The sequence below is a fragment of the Morone saxatilis genome, unplaced genomic scaffold, assembly GCF_004916995.1.
Source record: "Morone saxatilis isolate NCDOM2014 unplaced genomic scaffold, NCSU_SB_2.0 Contig8, whole genome shotgun sequence".
Taxonomy (NCBI): domain Eukaryota; kingdom Metazoa; phylum Chordata; class Actinopteri; family Moronidae; genus Morone; species Morone saxatilis.
In genome coordinates this window covers 4,468,351-4,484,590 of record NW_023340257.1, presented here as the reverse complement: position 1 = coordinate 4,484,590, position 16,240 = coordinate 4,468,351, and the positions used below count along the sequence as shown (strand labels likewise).

General features: G+C 40.5%; 3 protein-coding genes across 3 annotated transcripts in view; all 3 read right to left on the bottom strand.

The window, feature by feature from the left end:
• Positions 1–4,212, bottom strand: part of rinl (Ras and Rab interactor-like) — a gene marked incomplete in the record, with an annotated part of 7,041 nt that extends 2,829 nt beyond the window's left edge. The window contains 5 exon segments of the mRNA XM_035680719.1: positions 157–239; positions 362–450; positions 700–772; positions 1,425–1,536; positions 4,033–4,212. Of these exon segments, the coding sequence (XP_035536612.1) occupies positions 157–239; positions 362–450; positions 700–772; positions 1,425–1,536; positions 4,033–4,212 (537 nt within the window).
• Positions 4,213–7,059: 2,847 nt separating this feature from the next.
• sirt2 (sirtuin 2 (silent mating type information regulation 2, homolog) 2 (S. cerevisiae)) lies at positions 7,060–13,204 on the bottom strand (the record flags this gene model as incomplete). Its single annotated transcript, XM_035680146.1, is given in 15 exon segments — positions 7,060–8,027; positions 9,663–9,729; positions 10,092–10,159; positions 10,284–10,335; positions 10,633–10,709; positions 10,813–10,868; positions 11,069–11,128; positions 11,212–11,341; positions 11,433–11,501; positions 11,673–11,729; positions 12,000–12,106; positions 12,223–12,264; positions 12,385–12,495; positions 12,927–12,975; positions 13,164–13,204. Coding segments are annotated over 15 exon segments (1,127 nt in total), but the record flags the coding sequence as incomplete, so codon positions are not given.
• Positions 13,205–14,058: 854 nt separating this feature from the next.
• The window catches only part of si:ch1073-228b5.2 (distal membrane-arm assembly complex protein 2), a 2,931-nt gene continuing 749 nt past the window's right edge, over positions 14,059–16,240 (bottom strand). The window contains exons 2-6 of the mRNA XM_035680728.1: positions 15,967–16,157; positions 15,472–15,552; positions 15,146–15,285; positions 14,856–15,018; positions 14,059–14,757 (exon numbers count right to left, since the gene is read on the bottom strand). Coding sequence (XP_035536621.1) covers positions 14,598–14,757; positions 14,856–15,018; positions 15,146–15,285; positions 15,472–15,552; positions 15,967–16,157 — 735 coding nt within the window. The 3' untranslated portion in view covers positions 14,059–14,597. The remainder of the gene's footprint in view (positions 14,758–14,855; positions 15,019–15,145; positions 15,286–15,471; positions 15,553–15,966; positions 16,158–16,240) is intronic.

Genomic DNA, 16,240 nt, shown 5'->3' with positions numbered 1-16,240 from the left:
ATAATAAAAAAGTTGTTTCCCCTTTTTGAGCACAAACCCCTTTACCGATCCACATGTACTGTTTTACACACATGTAATACCACACACACACACACACGACACACAGCATCACACACACAACACACACACACACACGCGCACACACAGATTAAATACCTGTATGGAGCACATTACGTTGCTTGGCTCCCTGTGGGCCATATCATCAGTCTGTTGGTCAGGCGGTGTGCAGAGCCACGTATCTGCATTAGAAAGGTGTTATAAATACATCACTTCTTTAGAAATATCTGTCTGGTTTTGTGTTCGTGATGTAGCTTCTGGGAGAGGATATGAGACAGAAAGCCACAGAGTTTGAAGCACTCACTGGGCTCAAGTTGAGAGAGGCGGTCTCTGTTCTTCTCAGTTACACTGAAGATCCAGTGAGGAATGTAAAGACAAACGCCTAACACATCCCTGACACGGAGGAAGAGATGACAGTGATAAAATAAATGTGTTAACCAGACAGAGTCAAGAGGTTTGCATAGACCTTGAAATGGCCACAGTTCTGTCAAAGTACATTCATTTGCACATACAGATAATCAACAATGTTGGTGTCATGCGCTAATGTTTACTGAGGGCTCATGAGCGCTAACATATATCTAACTAACATATAGTTTATATGGAAGCTCAGTCATACACAACAAATGAAAAAGGCATTCTCACCTGGTCAGAGAGTAGAAGAGCACGAGCTGAGCCAAGTCAGAGAAGGAAAGACGAGACTCAGACAGTTGGAAGTCTGACAGAGAAACAGAGAAAGAGTGGGCAGGATTACTGTCATATTCTGTCAAAAAACACATTCCTGGAAACACACAGAAGTTTGAACGAGGAAGGTCAAAGGGGGGACTTCCAGAGAAAAGCCACTGTGACCGTTTCACCACCTTTATATTCACACTAGCTTCACTTGCTAATAAGTCTATTATTTTCTGATACCACATGTTTTCTTTTTTTAGTGTCAGAAGGGTCACTTCAGCTTGTGATTTTACCTGTGCTTCATGCATCTGCAGCACTAACAGGTGTGGATCTAATTAGTAACAGAAAAGGAGTTCAAAGTGTAAGGAACCAGAATTTACAGTTTGAGAGTGGCCAGGAGGTGTGTATCATATTACCTTCCTCTCACCTGTAACAACAGGTTTGTACCATTTGTGCACTCAGAAAGTTTAACTACTGAACATATGACGTTATTTAGTTACTGCAACTGCTTAACAGCTTAGTCTGCAGTTCTTGGCAGAAGAAATTATTCATAGAACAACCAGTAAAAGTGACGCGAAGTGACAACACATTGATGCACACACACACACACAACCACACACCACACACACACAACCACACACACACAGCACACAAAAGTAGAGAAAGAAGTATGAGTTTTGCATGTGGTACATCCATACCTGTGCCAGTGCTTTTGATATTATAGTCGAGGACTGCTTCATTCTCCCCTCCAGCAGACACACACAGCAGGCTCGGCTGGGACGTTGCAGAGTCCTGAACAACCAGGAAACTCTGGAGGGAGACATACAGTGACTCATGTCAAAGTCTCAAGTGTTACGTAAGCTTGTTGAGCAGGAAAAAAGTTTTCTCTTAAATGTTCACAGTGGTAAATGTATGTGGCTCCATGCCAATCACGCAGCAAAGGAGGGAAACACTAAGGACTTCATGAATAAAAATCCACACTGCATTAGTGTTCCTATGACAGGACAGGGTTGATTTTACCTTAAAAATCAGTCACGATGACAGGTTGTAACCAAAGTGAAAGTCGTGTAAACAGCAAGTTTCCAAGGGTCCCAGGCCCACTCATGAAGCTGATAAGTGCCCACTCATGAAGCTGATATGACTCATAAAGGCCTGACTGACGCAGCTCTACAGACATAGTTGATCATCTGCATTTCAATTTGAAAAAAATGTGCAAAGTTTCCTCAATTATTAAGAAATAATCAAATTCAAAAAAAAAAATCCTTTTTCTCTATCTCATCTTCTTTCTATGAATGATGATGTGCTACACAATCACACAATTGTTGACAAAGTTAGAACAGTTTTGGACATTTTTTTTGTCTGAAGTAGGTGGGGCTCAGTTGGAAAAAGATGATGTCACATATTTCCATGCATCAATCAGAGTTCAGAAAGATTTGAATCAGTTAGATGTCTATAAGTCCTTGTGCTGCCATCATTTTTTTTTATTGTAGATAAGATATAAAAAAACATAATTTCAACAATCAAAATTGTAATAGCAGTTGCTTTTTTACACTGGTAACTGTGCTTTAACTGCACAGATGTTCTGCTGGTACAGACTTGAGGTCTGATCACATTGCCCTTTTGGAAACAGTGGCAGAAAAACTGAATAGGCAGTTAACGTTAAAGTAATTAACTTTGTACATGTAATCCCAAGTACAGCAAACCAACATCTCAGTCATATAGTTACATCACCACAACTGAATTCAGAGAGTCTCAAACACCAGCACGCATTTATACACACACACAGGAAGTGGCTTTCATGATTGATGTGCACAGAAATACAGAAGTTCACTGCAAGTCAACTTCACACGAGCAGCAGGGCAGCAGAGATATTACATGTAAAATATTCTGTTGATTCATAACGGCAACTTTTAGTCACTCATGCGTTTAACTCGTAGGAAGACATACTGGAAACTATTCAAGTGGAAAGAGCACTTTTTTTGGTTATTTAATGTTTATAAAACTGAGAGTTTCTACAGTAAAAAAAACCCCTAATGAAATGAAAAACTCATAAATTCCAAATACTCACATGTTGTTTGCTGCCAGTAAGAGTTTTGGATTTCAAATAACAAACAAATCCTCTGTCGTGCTCACATTCTCACTTGTCGCATGTGTATCCATTTTGTAATGTCATCTCTCTGATATGCACACGATTTTATTCAGCACTACTTCTGCATTCAGCCCCAAAAGAAGTGTTTGCTCATATGTGAAATAAAAAAGGAACTACTTTCGTGTCACAGTGATATGCAAGTCAGTGTTCAGTCAGGCTAAGAATACTTCTGCTGTGAAAGGTTCAGTGAAGCATACGGACATCCCTACATGCATGTGCGCGTGTTTGAGACCCAGCTTAAAGATAGTTTCTTAAAGATAACATTACATAGGTGAGAGGAAGCAAGAGAGGATCAGCCATGCAGAGAAATGGGGAAAGTAGAAAGACTGATGATCAGAAATGGAGCTAAATGGACACCTAATTTACCTAAATCCCCCTTCCGCTGTCTCTCAAATTTGCCTAAAAAAACAGGAAGATATTTCTGTAAAAAAAAAAAAAAGGCAGAGAAAGAAGACTATAAGTAATTAAAAAGTTCTCTCACCCCTTGTTTGTTGTACGATATGTCAAAATATAACAAATGAAGACAGTGGATAAAGTCCGAGACCACTGGCCCATTTAGAATCAGATGTTTAAATTTTAGGGTTCCACTTTTTGGATAATCCACCTACAGTTTCCTACAGTATTTGTGACATTTCAACAGCTTATTAGTTTAGATTTACAATTCAGCTGTTTCACAAATAAAAGTTGGGTTAAGTTGAGGCGCAAAAAACATCTTGGTTAGGGTATGTTCATGAATTGTTATATATATTCTATAGATAATCTGTTAAACATCTACAGACAAAGCAGTTGTTACAAGATAAAAATAATCTGCAGGCAGACTATCCAAATAAAGTTAATGGTGGTGATATAGTATTTTTGTAATAACAATACTGTATGCTTCAGGCATTGCGCTAAAAACATAAACCACATGATTTCAGCTTTCATATAAATTCATATTCCATTCTCTAATTAATTCATCAAGTTCAAAGGGCATTTTAAAAGTTTGTAAAGAATTTGGATGTGTGGATCAGTGACCGATTTACTTTAATAAAATCTCTAAACAAGTAAAACGGCATCAGGAGTAATTCACCATCATACTGAAGACTTGTTACATTACATAATGAAGGTCAGACTCCTTGATTGATTGATTTTTTGCAGCGAGAAGGAGGACAGCTCACCCCAGCAGGTGTTCCACAGATAGCAGCGTGGGCCCCCTCTCTATCCCAGGGTGACCCGGGGCACCAGGCCTTCTGACAGCCCCTCAGCTGCTCTAGCAGCGACAGTCTCCTCCTGCTGCTCCTCCACGGGATGGCTGTGGTCCCATTGACTGAACTGTGAACCGCCCTGGACACAGACATATGGACACGTTTATGTGCATGTGTAACTGTCTGCATACACATAAACAACAGATTAGTGCGTAAGTCACATATGGACAACAAAATATGTTAACACTGCTGATTCCTTCTAAGACAGACAAAATTAAATATACAATTCAGATTTTTTTTTGTGTGTGGAGGTTTTGAGTTTTATGCCAGATTTGAACATTCATTTTCAATAATCAGACACAAAAGGGAAAACAAGACTTAAAGCCAAGCTTATTGATGGTATAAAAATGGTTGATACTTACATGTGTTGGTCACTTCATGTATCGTCTCTCCTTCACACTATTAGCACACTTCTCCACATGTTGCAATCTTCTCTCTTGAATCCTTCCTTTCTGAACGGTACAAAATGTTGCTCAAGAGCTCAAAATACCAACATAGATAAAAAAGGAAGCTCACATAACATCCTCAAGACATTTCCTGGTGTGATGTGCAGAATATGTTGTGTTTCAAAATGCAAGTAACATCTTATGGCTGCCAGGTTTGTCTTCTTCTGTCAGCGGCAGATGCTGGCATTTAATGCACTTTCAGTTGTTATGTGAAACTGTTCAGCTGATTTTTCATCAAGGCACCTTCTTCGCCCTCCCCTCCCCTCAGTTCTGCATGTGGTTAACCCAGCTCACAGACAAAATAGACGGCATGTTCTCTAAAGAGCTAGGTGTGCCTATATTTTCTCTCTGCAGCACTCTTTCTGTCGTCTGCTCAGAAATGATGAATGGTAAAAACTGAACAGTTGTCCTGAAAATGATCACAACTGTGTATCTGTCTTACAGATTTGATCTTGCAACTGTTGGAGAAATGCACACACTTGATGCAAACAATCCATCAGTTAGAAATATTAATAAACTATTAAATATGTTCGTGTCTGTTTTATGTCATGCGCATACAGGTTGGTTTGCTAACTGTCCAACAGTTCTGCCTCTCACGGAAACCGCGGCTAGAGGTGTTGATGATTGGTCAACATTTCCGTGGCAAGCAGACTCACGGTCTTCCGTTTAAATGAAGCATATCACACTTTCTGTTTAAAGCATTTCCTGCCATGATCACTATGATCTGTATAGTGCAATGGCAATGACCGATATGGCTGGCAACAATGAAGCCAAAGCAGAGCCAAAAGCAACTCAACTCAATAACCTCAGAAGTGCTAGCTAGAAAATGGTCCCCCTTGTCCTGTTAAAATTAAGACAAAATGGCATAGATTATTGTTTTAATCATGTGCCTTGATGGAATTGATGGATTGTCATCAAATTTGGCACAGTCCATGTTCCCTTTAGGCAGCTAGATTCACAAGATCACACAAGAATCCATTTTGCCTGGGTTCAAACTGTCAACAATGGCAGCTGCTGAAGAGGTTAGCGTAGATGCTGCAAGTATCAGCTACATCAGAACTGGAGAATATTTTAGTACTGAAAGAAGAGCAAAGAACGACATTGAAGGCTTTTCTCGATGGAAAATACGTTTTTATTCTTCTCCCAACTGGCTTACTGCTTCGTTGGACTGGCTGAAGTTAGCCTGTGATAGGGACAGACAGAAGGTTCATCCAATCACCACTTTCCAGATGGTTCAGTGTAACAAACAATCTGGCACAGTCAAGTTAGATGAAACAACTGACATTATCTTGACTCTTCTTCTAACGCCATCACTAGGTCACATTTTTAATTTGTCGAATACAACACAAAACTAATGACATACCTATCATCTTCGGTGTACTTCATGTAGCGCTAGTTAGCGAATATTAGCATGTTAATCTGCCTCACTAAAACATACCTGTTAGCTTTGTCATTGTGAGCATGTTAGCATGCCAGTGTTAGCTTTTAGCTCAACGTCGTGGCTAAGCCAGAGAGCCTTTACTCGGCTGCAGACTCTTTATCAAATTTCTATTCCAATCAATTACATCTGAGTTTATTATGACAAAAACTACATTGAGACAATATAAGCACTGTTTATATAAAAGACTATGGACTTTAAAGATGGCGGAAAATCTTAATTAAGACTTTAATTAAATTCTTAATAAACTAGTTAAAAACTTACGTACATTTATTGTAAAATATTGTATAACATTAAATGTACTAAAGGCCTTCAAACAACACTATTTAACGTTAGCATAGTCAATTATACACAATAAAAGTGGCAACCATCTGGCAGACTTTCACAACTCCACCATATTTTGGCAAAGTCAGTCAACCTTTCCTACTTTACTACTTTGAATATGTGTGGAATAAATGATACTTCAGTTGGTGGTGCTATAGCTGTGAGTCATAACTAAGACTTCCAATTTACTGATCTTCTATTAGTGGTTCTTACTATTGGTGGTGGTCCTACGTGACAAAAACAAAAGCATTTCTGCTGAAGTGAGAACACTTCCGGTTTTTTCATGAGAGATTTCTGTGTTTTCTTGCTTTTCTCACCAGTTTTAAGTTGTGAGAAATGTTATGCCATTTCTATCTGTGAACCAATAAAAGTTCAGAAATATTTGAATCAAAACTTGCTGAGTTTCAACGCTGTGTAAAACTACCTAAAACTACTAAAGTGCCCTGATTTTATCTCATCATACTTTATATCCAGCTATTCTAGGGGTTTCTCACACTGGTGACTCATCGAAGTAACTGAGGTTTCATATCTTCTAATGTTTGATTGTTTTTGTGTGGACATTCACAATGTGGTCTCACATCATGACAACGTTTCCTGTTATCATTACTTGTGTACAGCAGCATATGGCAGTATGTGAAGCTCATTATAATCCAGTGTCCAATGAGTTTCTATATTCTACAAACCTGCCGCGCTAACTAAAGCCTGAAAAAATGACTCTGACACAGTCTCAACCAAAGTGAACATTATCGGCTTTACAAATTTATTGCAGGATTTTTGTACTGGTTTCCATTACTTTGTACAGATGGTAAGGTAGCAGTGTCCAGCCCCTGTATTTTTAATTTCATTATGTAACAATTCATGCTCTTTAAGACAGCCCACATGGTTCCCTATGAAATACCTTCTTGTACTTCACTACCTCATATTTTAGCAATTCTGTCTAAGGACCAACTGTAGAGAGCAAAGTCACTGTTATTTTGTATATCATGTACAGTTTGTTGCCGCATAAACATCTGATGACATTGTGTTTAAATTACAGAAAGTCAAATCAAACAGGAGCAGAAGGTTAACATGAAAAACAAAGTTAGTTTAAAACATTTTAAAAGTTCCACACAACCACTTACCCTATTGTTATATTTACAGCTATCTGTTCACCTACCAAGAAGTACTTTTAGGAAGTCACTGACCAATCAGGCCAACAGATTCTGGCTTGCAGGAAAAGGTGACAGATAAAATATACTTTTCTTTTGGAGAAGCTTAAATTGAATTCAGGTACTCAGTTGAAGTGGCTTGGCCCAAATCAGATGTGTTCAATAGTTGGTTGCCCCAGAAAGAAATATACAGTTGAGGCATATGTGAGCTAATGCCAAAAAAATAAGGAAAGTAGATTCATGTCAGTAAAGTGCAAATAACTGTTATAAACAGGAGATTGTTCAAAAGAATTAAATGTCCGCAGATGGAAAATGACCTTCATTTCCAAACAAAAGGCCTCGATTCATAATTCCCCTTTAGGGCCAACTCCAAACGGTTCTGTCACTATAGGAGCTTTTCTTACTAGTTAGTTACTCTTCCTTTTTGGGCTCTGGGGCCGCTGATGCAGAGCTTGCCTTGGCTGCAGCTCCTTTACTCTCACTGGCCTTCTCTTTCTTGTCCTGACTGTCGATCCTGGCATGCTCCTGCTTCACCAATTCTTCCAGCTCCGCCTGCAGAGAATCAAAGGCAGAACAAGGGATGTGACATGACACAGAGGACAGAGTGGTGAACATAGTGCTGGGCGACATATCAGATGAACCGGTACACCATTTCTAATTTCCTGTAAGATACGAATTCTTCATATAGCACCATAGCAGTGCATAGCTGAAACAACTGCTGTAACTCATCAACAGGCAGGCGCAGCAATGTTGTTTTCGTCGGGGCAAGCTGTGTAGCATGTATAGAGAGAGGAGCCTTATAAAGTATGGTCCCTTGTCACTAATGGTTATAACTTTACAACACAACAGTTAATAACCCACAACTAACTCTCTTTAACAGGCCAGAACACCATGGCATACAACAATTTGTGATAATTTTATTATTATTATTATAATTATTACTGCTAGAACATTTGAGATATGTCTCTTTGAATACTTAAACACTTGGAGTATTTTATGTCAGTTCATAGCGTTTATATAACTATTTTACAATATAAAAGGACACATTGTTAAAGTTGTTGGCATATCTATTGTTTTTAAGATCTTACTACGTTGCAAAAAACTGTGATTTACCACGAAATCTGCAAAATACTGTGATACGGATTTATGGTCAGATCTCCCAACCGTATGTGGGGCAGTGACAGTAAGAAAACCATTCGAGAAAAACAGCTTGCATGTTGCGTTTAGACGTCCCTCCACAGTGGTGCCTTGGTACCACAACATCACACAGGAAAATCATAAATAGGTTAGCCTGACATTTCAACAGCTCTCACCTCTTTATGCTGCAGTTCTACACTGACAAGACTTTGAGATTACTGCAGGTGCACGCTCTACTAAAGTGTTTACTGTATATTTAGACATATCAGTGTGCATGCAGATATCTTTAGATGAGTTCTACTGACATTGTTTAAACTTTACACTCTCATGTTTGTATGCTAAATATGAAACTAAATATGAGTCAGCAGGGGGTTAGCTTAGCTTAGCATAGAGACTAGAAATGGGGGAGACACGTTAAATTATTCACCTTGTAACACTGCTAATGCTCTCTGATTAACACGCTGTATGTTGTTTGGTTCACTCGCACACAAACAGTAGTTTGTAGATTGCAGCATCTCTTCTGGTTGCCGGGCAACTTCACAATGAGAACAAGACTCCGTAAGGTCATTGTGTCCAGCTGTGGTTCCCCACTTCCCCCGAAACTATTAATTTTGTTGTTTATGTATCTGTGTTTGTACAGATAGATTTAGATATAACAAACTAGATACAACATGTACATTAGTGGACCTTTTGTATCTTACTATTCCTTTAATCCTACATAGAGACAACAATACTGAATGTCAAAGTCCTTCAAATCTGACCTGTGTCACTTTGCTGCATGTCATCCCCTGTCTATCTTCTGCTGTCTTATCTAATAAAGGGGGAAATCCCCGCAAATATACATATATATATAAACAATACTGAGTGGCTGACATATGTGCAAACAGGAAAACAGTGATAGTACATCATGTTTCAATTACAGCAGTGTTTACATTGACTACCTTGTCACTGAAGTGATTACTGTACTATTTATCCTCATAATCATGTGCGATAGTTCTGTGGTAAATGGACTGTGCTCAAACAAGATTAATCTATGACTGTGTAACTCACCTTCCATCCCAACAGGTCAGCCAGAGCCAGACAGCCATCATCACATGTACTGATGTGAGCTACATCTCTGAAGAGAGAAAAAAAAAGCCAAACACAAAGTGGTTCACTAAATCATCATCATGGATAGCGCTATGGCACCCTCTGGTGGTGCAAAGGTAAACTAATGATGTCAGTTAAAACAGAATACATGGGCCCAGGGCTATATATGATTCACGCTGCACTAGCACTGGGTTAAAAACCCATTGAAACACACGACATGCGTCTATACATTAATGTTTACATTTCATTCCAAATTGGCACCTTTTTTTGGTGATAAGCGATGGGCTAAGTGCAGTGTGAAAAACCCTATAAGTTGCAATAGGAGGAGAAAGGTAATGTAGTAAAACAAGAAGAAGAGAAAAAGTAGCAGCATCTCAGTTTCATCATTACCTGTACGCCTTGTCTGAGTCGAAGTCCATCCCTCCTCCAAAACCCAGCAACCCGAACAGAGGATCAGCCTGCAGAGAGAAACACACAAACAATGCAGCACCGAGAATCCAAGAAATCCCTCTCTGACAGTAAAAACAGTGGGAACAGTAAGGATTCAGGCAGAAAGGGGTTGACCGAAGGGTGAAAGCTCACCTGCCCTGCCTTCTCCATGTTAATGAGCAGTCTGGGGCAGCTTTTTGAAACCCTAAAAGAAGAAGGGGGCAAACAAACAATTACTTAAAACAATATTTCAGTAACTGAGTTGAAGCTCTTAAGAGCAATCTTCAGTAAGGTCTAAAATGCAGTTGAGCAGACCCTCAGCATTCTCCCCAGAGACACTTCAACAAGACAAGATTATTACTGGAATCAAGCCTGAAGCATTCACTTATACTGCAGGACAGTCTCACTGGCTGCTAGACTGCAGTATGCTGCCAGATTATTACTGCACCAGTGTCTGTGGTCAGCAGCGCATTTCAGGAATATGAAACTTGATCGGCAGTACCTGCTGACTAGACCTGCAAATGGCTGGACCTGCAGAGAGGTCCCCATGACGATGAGAAGATCACAGCGAGGAAAATCCTGACAGGTAAATAAAGACAATGTAAAGAGTGTATTTCTGCACAGACGTTGCATCACATTCTCTTCAAACATACATGCTTACAAAACACCACCATGTGCTCACCATCTTCATTGAAGTGAAGAACCGGACGGGTAGATTCTCTCCAAAGAAGACGATGTCTGAGTGAAGAGAAGCAACAAGAGATACTGAGATATGGGGAGACATATCTACTTATGTAGCGGTCATGTTTGTAGTGTAAGACTGAAATGAAATAGAGATAACAGTTTGGCAGGTCTTTAAGGAAGTAGAATAAGTAAGAAAATGCTTACAGAAATAAACTGGACAATAGAAAAAGAAAAAGAAACGGAGATCCACCGACCTGGCTTGACCAAACTGCTGCACTTGTCACATCGAGGAATGTCATCAGAAAAGATTTTATCTACAAGGCAGAGGGAAGAGGTTAAACTCAATAATTCCAAGCTCCAACATATAAAAGTACATAACAAAAGCCACCCTTCACACCTTTCATCCAGTCCAGATTGTACTCCTTGCGGCAACAGAAGCTGACACAGTGGGACGTGTAGAACGTTCCGTGAGCCTCAATTAGATCGTCTCCCTCGAGCCCGGCCACACGCTCCAGTGTGTCAATATTCTGAATACACACACGTATCAATGTTAATACAAAAACAGAAAGAGTCAGTGTACAGTCTATGAAGTGGAGACGCTAGCTGGGTTTTTCCTACCTGTGAGTAGCAGCGTCTCAGCAGCCCCTTGTCCTTCAGCAGCTTCATGAAGTAGTGACAGACTGTCGGCTAAACACCAATATAAGAGAACAAACACCTGTGAGGCCTTTGATTGTTTTCTGTTACATTTCATGCCTAAATGTTCCGATATAATTTTATTATTATTATCATTTTTCACACAGAGATTACATTTCCAACCAATAACATGAGGCCTAAAGGGCAGTAAGAAATGTTTTGTACCTTAAACTGTCCTGGATATAGCTCCTTAGCCAAGGCGAAGAAAGGCTCTGGATGTTTCTGAGGTGGTAGACATGTAACAAGAGTGAAGACTGGAGTAAAAACCGCCTCATATCACAAAACAGGATGCTCTTCATTTAACTGTACAAGTATATACTAAGCAATTACCCATAGTGGTGAAGTGGTCTCAGGTCCCAACATTCTAACTTGATTGTTGTTTGCTCATTGTTCAATGACTTTCAGAGCATTTTCTTAAATGTGACACAACTGTCTCAAGTGTTGATCAATGAGGTTATAATTAAGGTTCAAGCAAAGCAGTCCTTCACAAACCTTAAAGTAATCTATCTGGAAGATGGCCTCTGGGTAAGGCAGGTTATATTTTTGCAAGTTTGCATACAGGCCAGTTCCAGGTGAGCGGAAATCAGGGATTCCAGCCGCTGTGGGTGGAGACGGTGTTGAGGATTACAGATTTTAAAAAATGAAAAAATGAAACAAACAAAGATGTAAAATATTCATTGAATGACGTAAGGGTTGGGGGGACTGAGATACTCACATGTGGATATTCCTGCTCCAACCATGCAGATGATGTTTTTACCTGTGTGGATGCAGAAAAACATACAATCCATAACTGCATTATTATAACAGGCTTGTAGTAAATCAGTCCACTGTGGTCAAATACATTGGATGAGCTGAACGAAAGCAGGCAAGGACTCACATTTTCCGCTCTGTATGTATCGCGCCACTCCTTCTAGAGTCAGCTCATCCAGCACTTTGTCTGCTGAGCCGAGGCCCAGGGTGCTGGAGAAGAGGTTACGCAGGAAGTCCACTGGCAGGATTACAGAGTAGAACCAGATGACAATACATTTGAGGATAAACTGAACACTATGCATGCGGACAATATCACACCAGTGCACAGACACTGAGACTTTACAGTGAAGTAGGAGACATCTCGAGTCCAGCAGGAAAACTTTAGAGATGAACTAAATTAGCATATTTATAGATTCTGTAATGTTTAATGAGCAGACTAAGGGGTAGATGCCTTTTTAAGGATGTAAGTGTTTATTTAAAGACTATTTGTATATGTGTCTTAATATGTGTATGGAGGGGAAACATTAAATAATAAATGAATAAAACAATGGAATGAATTTAAGCAGTACCTCAGTATGAGGTATGTGGTGTATAACCAGGTGTGGTGTTAACAGTTGTGAAGGATTATACTTTTGCTCCACTTTGAGATATGCATGTGATTTTACATACTCTCTGTGTCTCCTGCAGCCTCCTCCTCACTGCTGTCGTCTGATTGCTCCTGTGAACGACACAATACTGGCATTGAAACCAGTGTCTGTACGAGCAGTAAACAAGTGAATGGCTGCAGTCTTCATCTGAGATCGGACGGTGGCCGATGAAGACTGCTTTGTTTGGACACAACCCCACCTGATGTTACCTGCTGGCTCCACCCAGCTCGGCTCGCAGCTGCAGAAGTTATGGTCTTACCTCTGGTTCAGGCGTCACCTCCTCCTCCTCTTCTTCTTTTTTAGGAAGTTCTACAAGTGCAAAATCAAAATACCACGTCAAACTCACTCGTGCTTCCCCGTGTAAAGTGTCATGTTAGCGGCATAGCCAGCTAGTCCAGCTAGCTCGGTGTGGACTCGTCTGTTGTCCCATTGCAGCTGAGTTTTCTGAGCAGACAGTCTTCCTACCTGATGCATCAGACATTTATCCGTCTGCTGAGACCCTTCAACCACAAGGATCCGACTGACAATTAATTTAAATCTCTGATTTCACTAAAGCTACGACGGGTATCCACAACTGCTAGCGCTCAGCTGGGCGATCTTGTTGTTGTCCGTCAGAAACACGGTCCGTGTTTGTGTTGGCCCAGTTCCCATGTTATAATGGGTTCCTACCGCAGATCTAACTTGTCCGGTTAAATGTAAAAGTGTTTATTTACAAAATCACTTTTAATAATAAGTAATAGTAATAAAACGGTTTTTTTAAATATACATTTTGCGTACAACTTTAAAGTAGGCAATAGTACCTAAAATGCGGTGTGAAGTAGAAGAAGCTCATACAACAAGTTGTGTTCACATCGAATCTGGCTACCAAATCACTGTAGATGTCTTTACATACAATGTAGCAAGGATTTCTTCATCCTAATTCACTCTTGCCTCTCAGTGTTACTGGTGTGCTCCTCCGCCCAGTGTGGAGTCTGACACTGCTGCAGTACAAGGCTCCAACTGGATTATTGGCTTTAGTTTCCTCACATAAGCTTCCAGTGAAGATTAGAAATACATGCAGACACACTATGATGTGTGGCCACGTGGTTTTCATTGTCTGTTAAACATGACTTGTGGACTCACAGGTAAAGGTCGTAAATGTACAAAAATCATGATACTGAACAATAAAATCTTTATTCAATGTATTTACAATCATATTTACATTTCAGCAAATGAAATCATTACAGCATATGCAGACGAGTGGACTCTTTACTGCAAGTTGATTCTGGAGGAAAACCACAGAAGCAGATTGTGATAACATACTTTCAATGACAGATGCCAAATAATCCAAGACAAAATGAGGTAGTACACTTTAGTCCACCACTTGCTGTATTTTTTTTCTTTTTCACATGACTATGTCTAATTGGAGGTTGCCAGTGTCCAACCAAACATGACTTAGTAAGGTTCATAGTAGCAGAGTGTGTTAAGACTCTAATTTGTCTATGCTGGACTTTCTCTGTGATAACCGGCTATATTGCTGCAAAAATCTAGACTCATCGCCTCCTCTCTTCTTATGTCAGACGTTTCCTCTGAATGTCTCTTTGCTCCATCAGTGCCCTTTCTGTCAGACTACAGTGAATCGATGGCAAAGTTCTCTCAGAGGACTATTTCTGTCCCTTGATTCCTCAGATTCCCACCCTGTCCATCCCCTGCCTTATACGTGTGCCTCACTCTGCCACTCTCCTTCCTTCAGGCTGAGGTCGTAGCCAGTAGCGGTGATCTGGCACTGTGGTAACATCTCCTCCAGCAGGATAATGACCAACCCAGGACTAGAAATCCCAGGGAGGGACGAAATGTCCAGACGCCGCAGTCCCCTGTGACACACAAACCACACAAAAAGAAAGGATCTTAACACAACAGTAGTGTTTTGGTAATAATAACTAGACTACGTTGTGAGTGTTTGCATAATTACTTGAGATTCCTGAGTGCAGCCAGGCCGCCTGTAGTGATGCGTGGACAGTGAGAGATGTCCAGTTCCTCCAGAGAGTCCTGCAACACATGGAGCCTGGCCAGGAACCAGTCGTCCACTTCAGGGCATCCTCGTAATGACAGAGTCCGCAAAGATCGCTGCTTCTCTGAGGGAGGACAAGGCACATCAGGAACACTGAACTTACATGCTAAATATGTGGCTGACAAGACAGAGAGAAAATTAGGTTATAGTATAAGAAAGGTGATTTTAAAAGGAATAAAAGAGTTCAGTACCAAAGTTCTCCAGTCCTGTGTAGTTGATGAGTGTGTAGCTCATGTTTACTTCCTCTAGGGGTGTGTCTTTGTGCTCCATGAAATCCCAATTAAACTTGCCCCTGTGGTCTGCACGGAACCACTCAGACCAGCCAACATACCTGAGGACACAACGATCACACACATTTGAGACATGACTATTAAAACTGTCTTTGCTGCATTATTACGGATTATATGCAAACACATAGTGTTTTTTTAAGAGCTGTAATGAAATCAGTTGTATGATCACCTAAGCCCACATTTCCAAGTAACATAACAGTGCAGAGGCGAGGGGACAAGACACTTACCTAAATCCTCCCTTCATACTCAAGACGTAATGCGCTGCAGCAATGTCTGCCCCGAAAAGCCTCTGCCTGTAGCCATAGTTACTGTATGAGAAAGTAGGGAAAAGTTAATGATAGATATTTACAGTAACTTGACAAACTGCACCTGAAACGGACTTAGAGCACCCTGTCACAGTCACTATTTCAGAGCCTGAAGAATAGCAGGATTATGACCATAACCAATAGCAATACCATTTGTGTGCTCATTACAGCCACATTCAGCTCAGTATAAATCTCTGTGGTGTGCTCAGTGGTAACTGAGGTGATTTTGTTGTTTTAGTCCATTGATTCCTAATTGTGCCTATAATCCAGAGAAATATGAGCATTTATCAGGCACTTGAGAGCAGCTGCATTTCCTTTCATTCACCCTGTGCCAACTGGAGTCTACCCAGCACCAGACAGCAGCAACAACTGCTGTGGATGCACCTCTGGGTGCAAGACAGTCAAAACATCTCTTACAAATTCTTCTTCTGAATCCTCTTCCTCCTCAGCCGAGACCACCAGCTCAGGAGCATCTCCACATCATAGAAACGCTGGGCGAGGAGGAGGAGAAGCCTCCTGTGCAGAGGAGACGGAGACACTGAGCTGGAGCTGCACGGTCGCCGAGCAACGATGAGGAGGGCTGACCGCTGGAGACACCTGTGTAGAGACTGTAGATAGATAGATAGATAGATAGATAGATAGATAGAGAGATACAGAGATAGATAGATACGTTTAGATAAGAGATAGATAT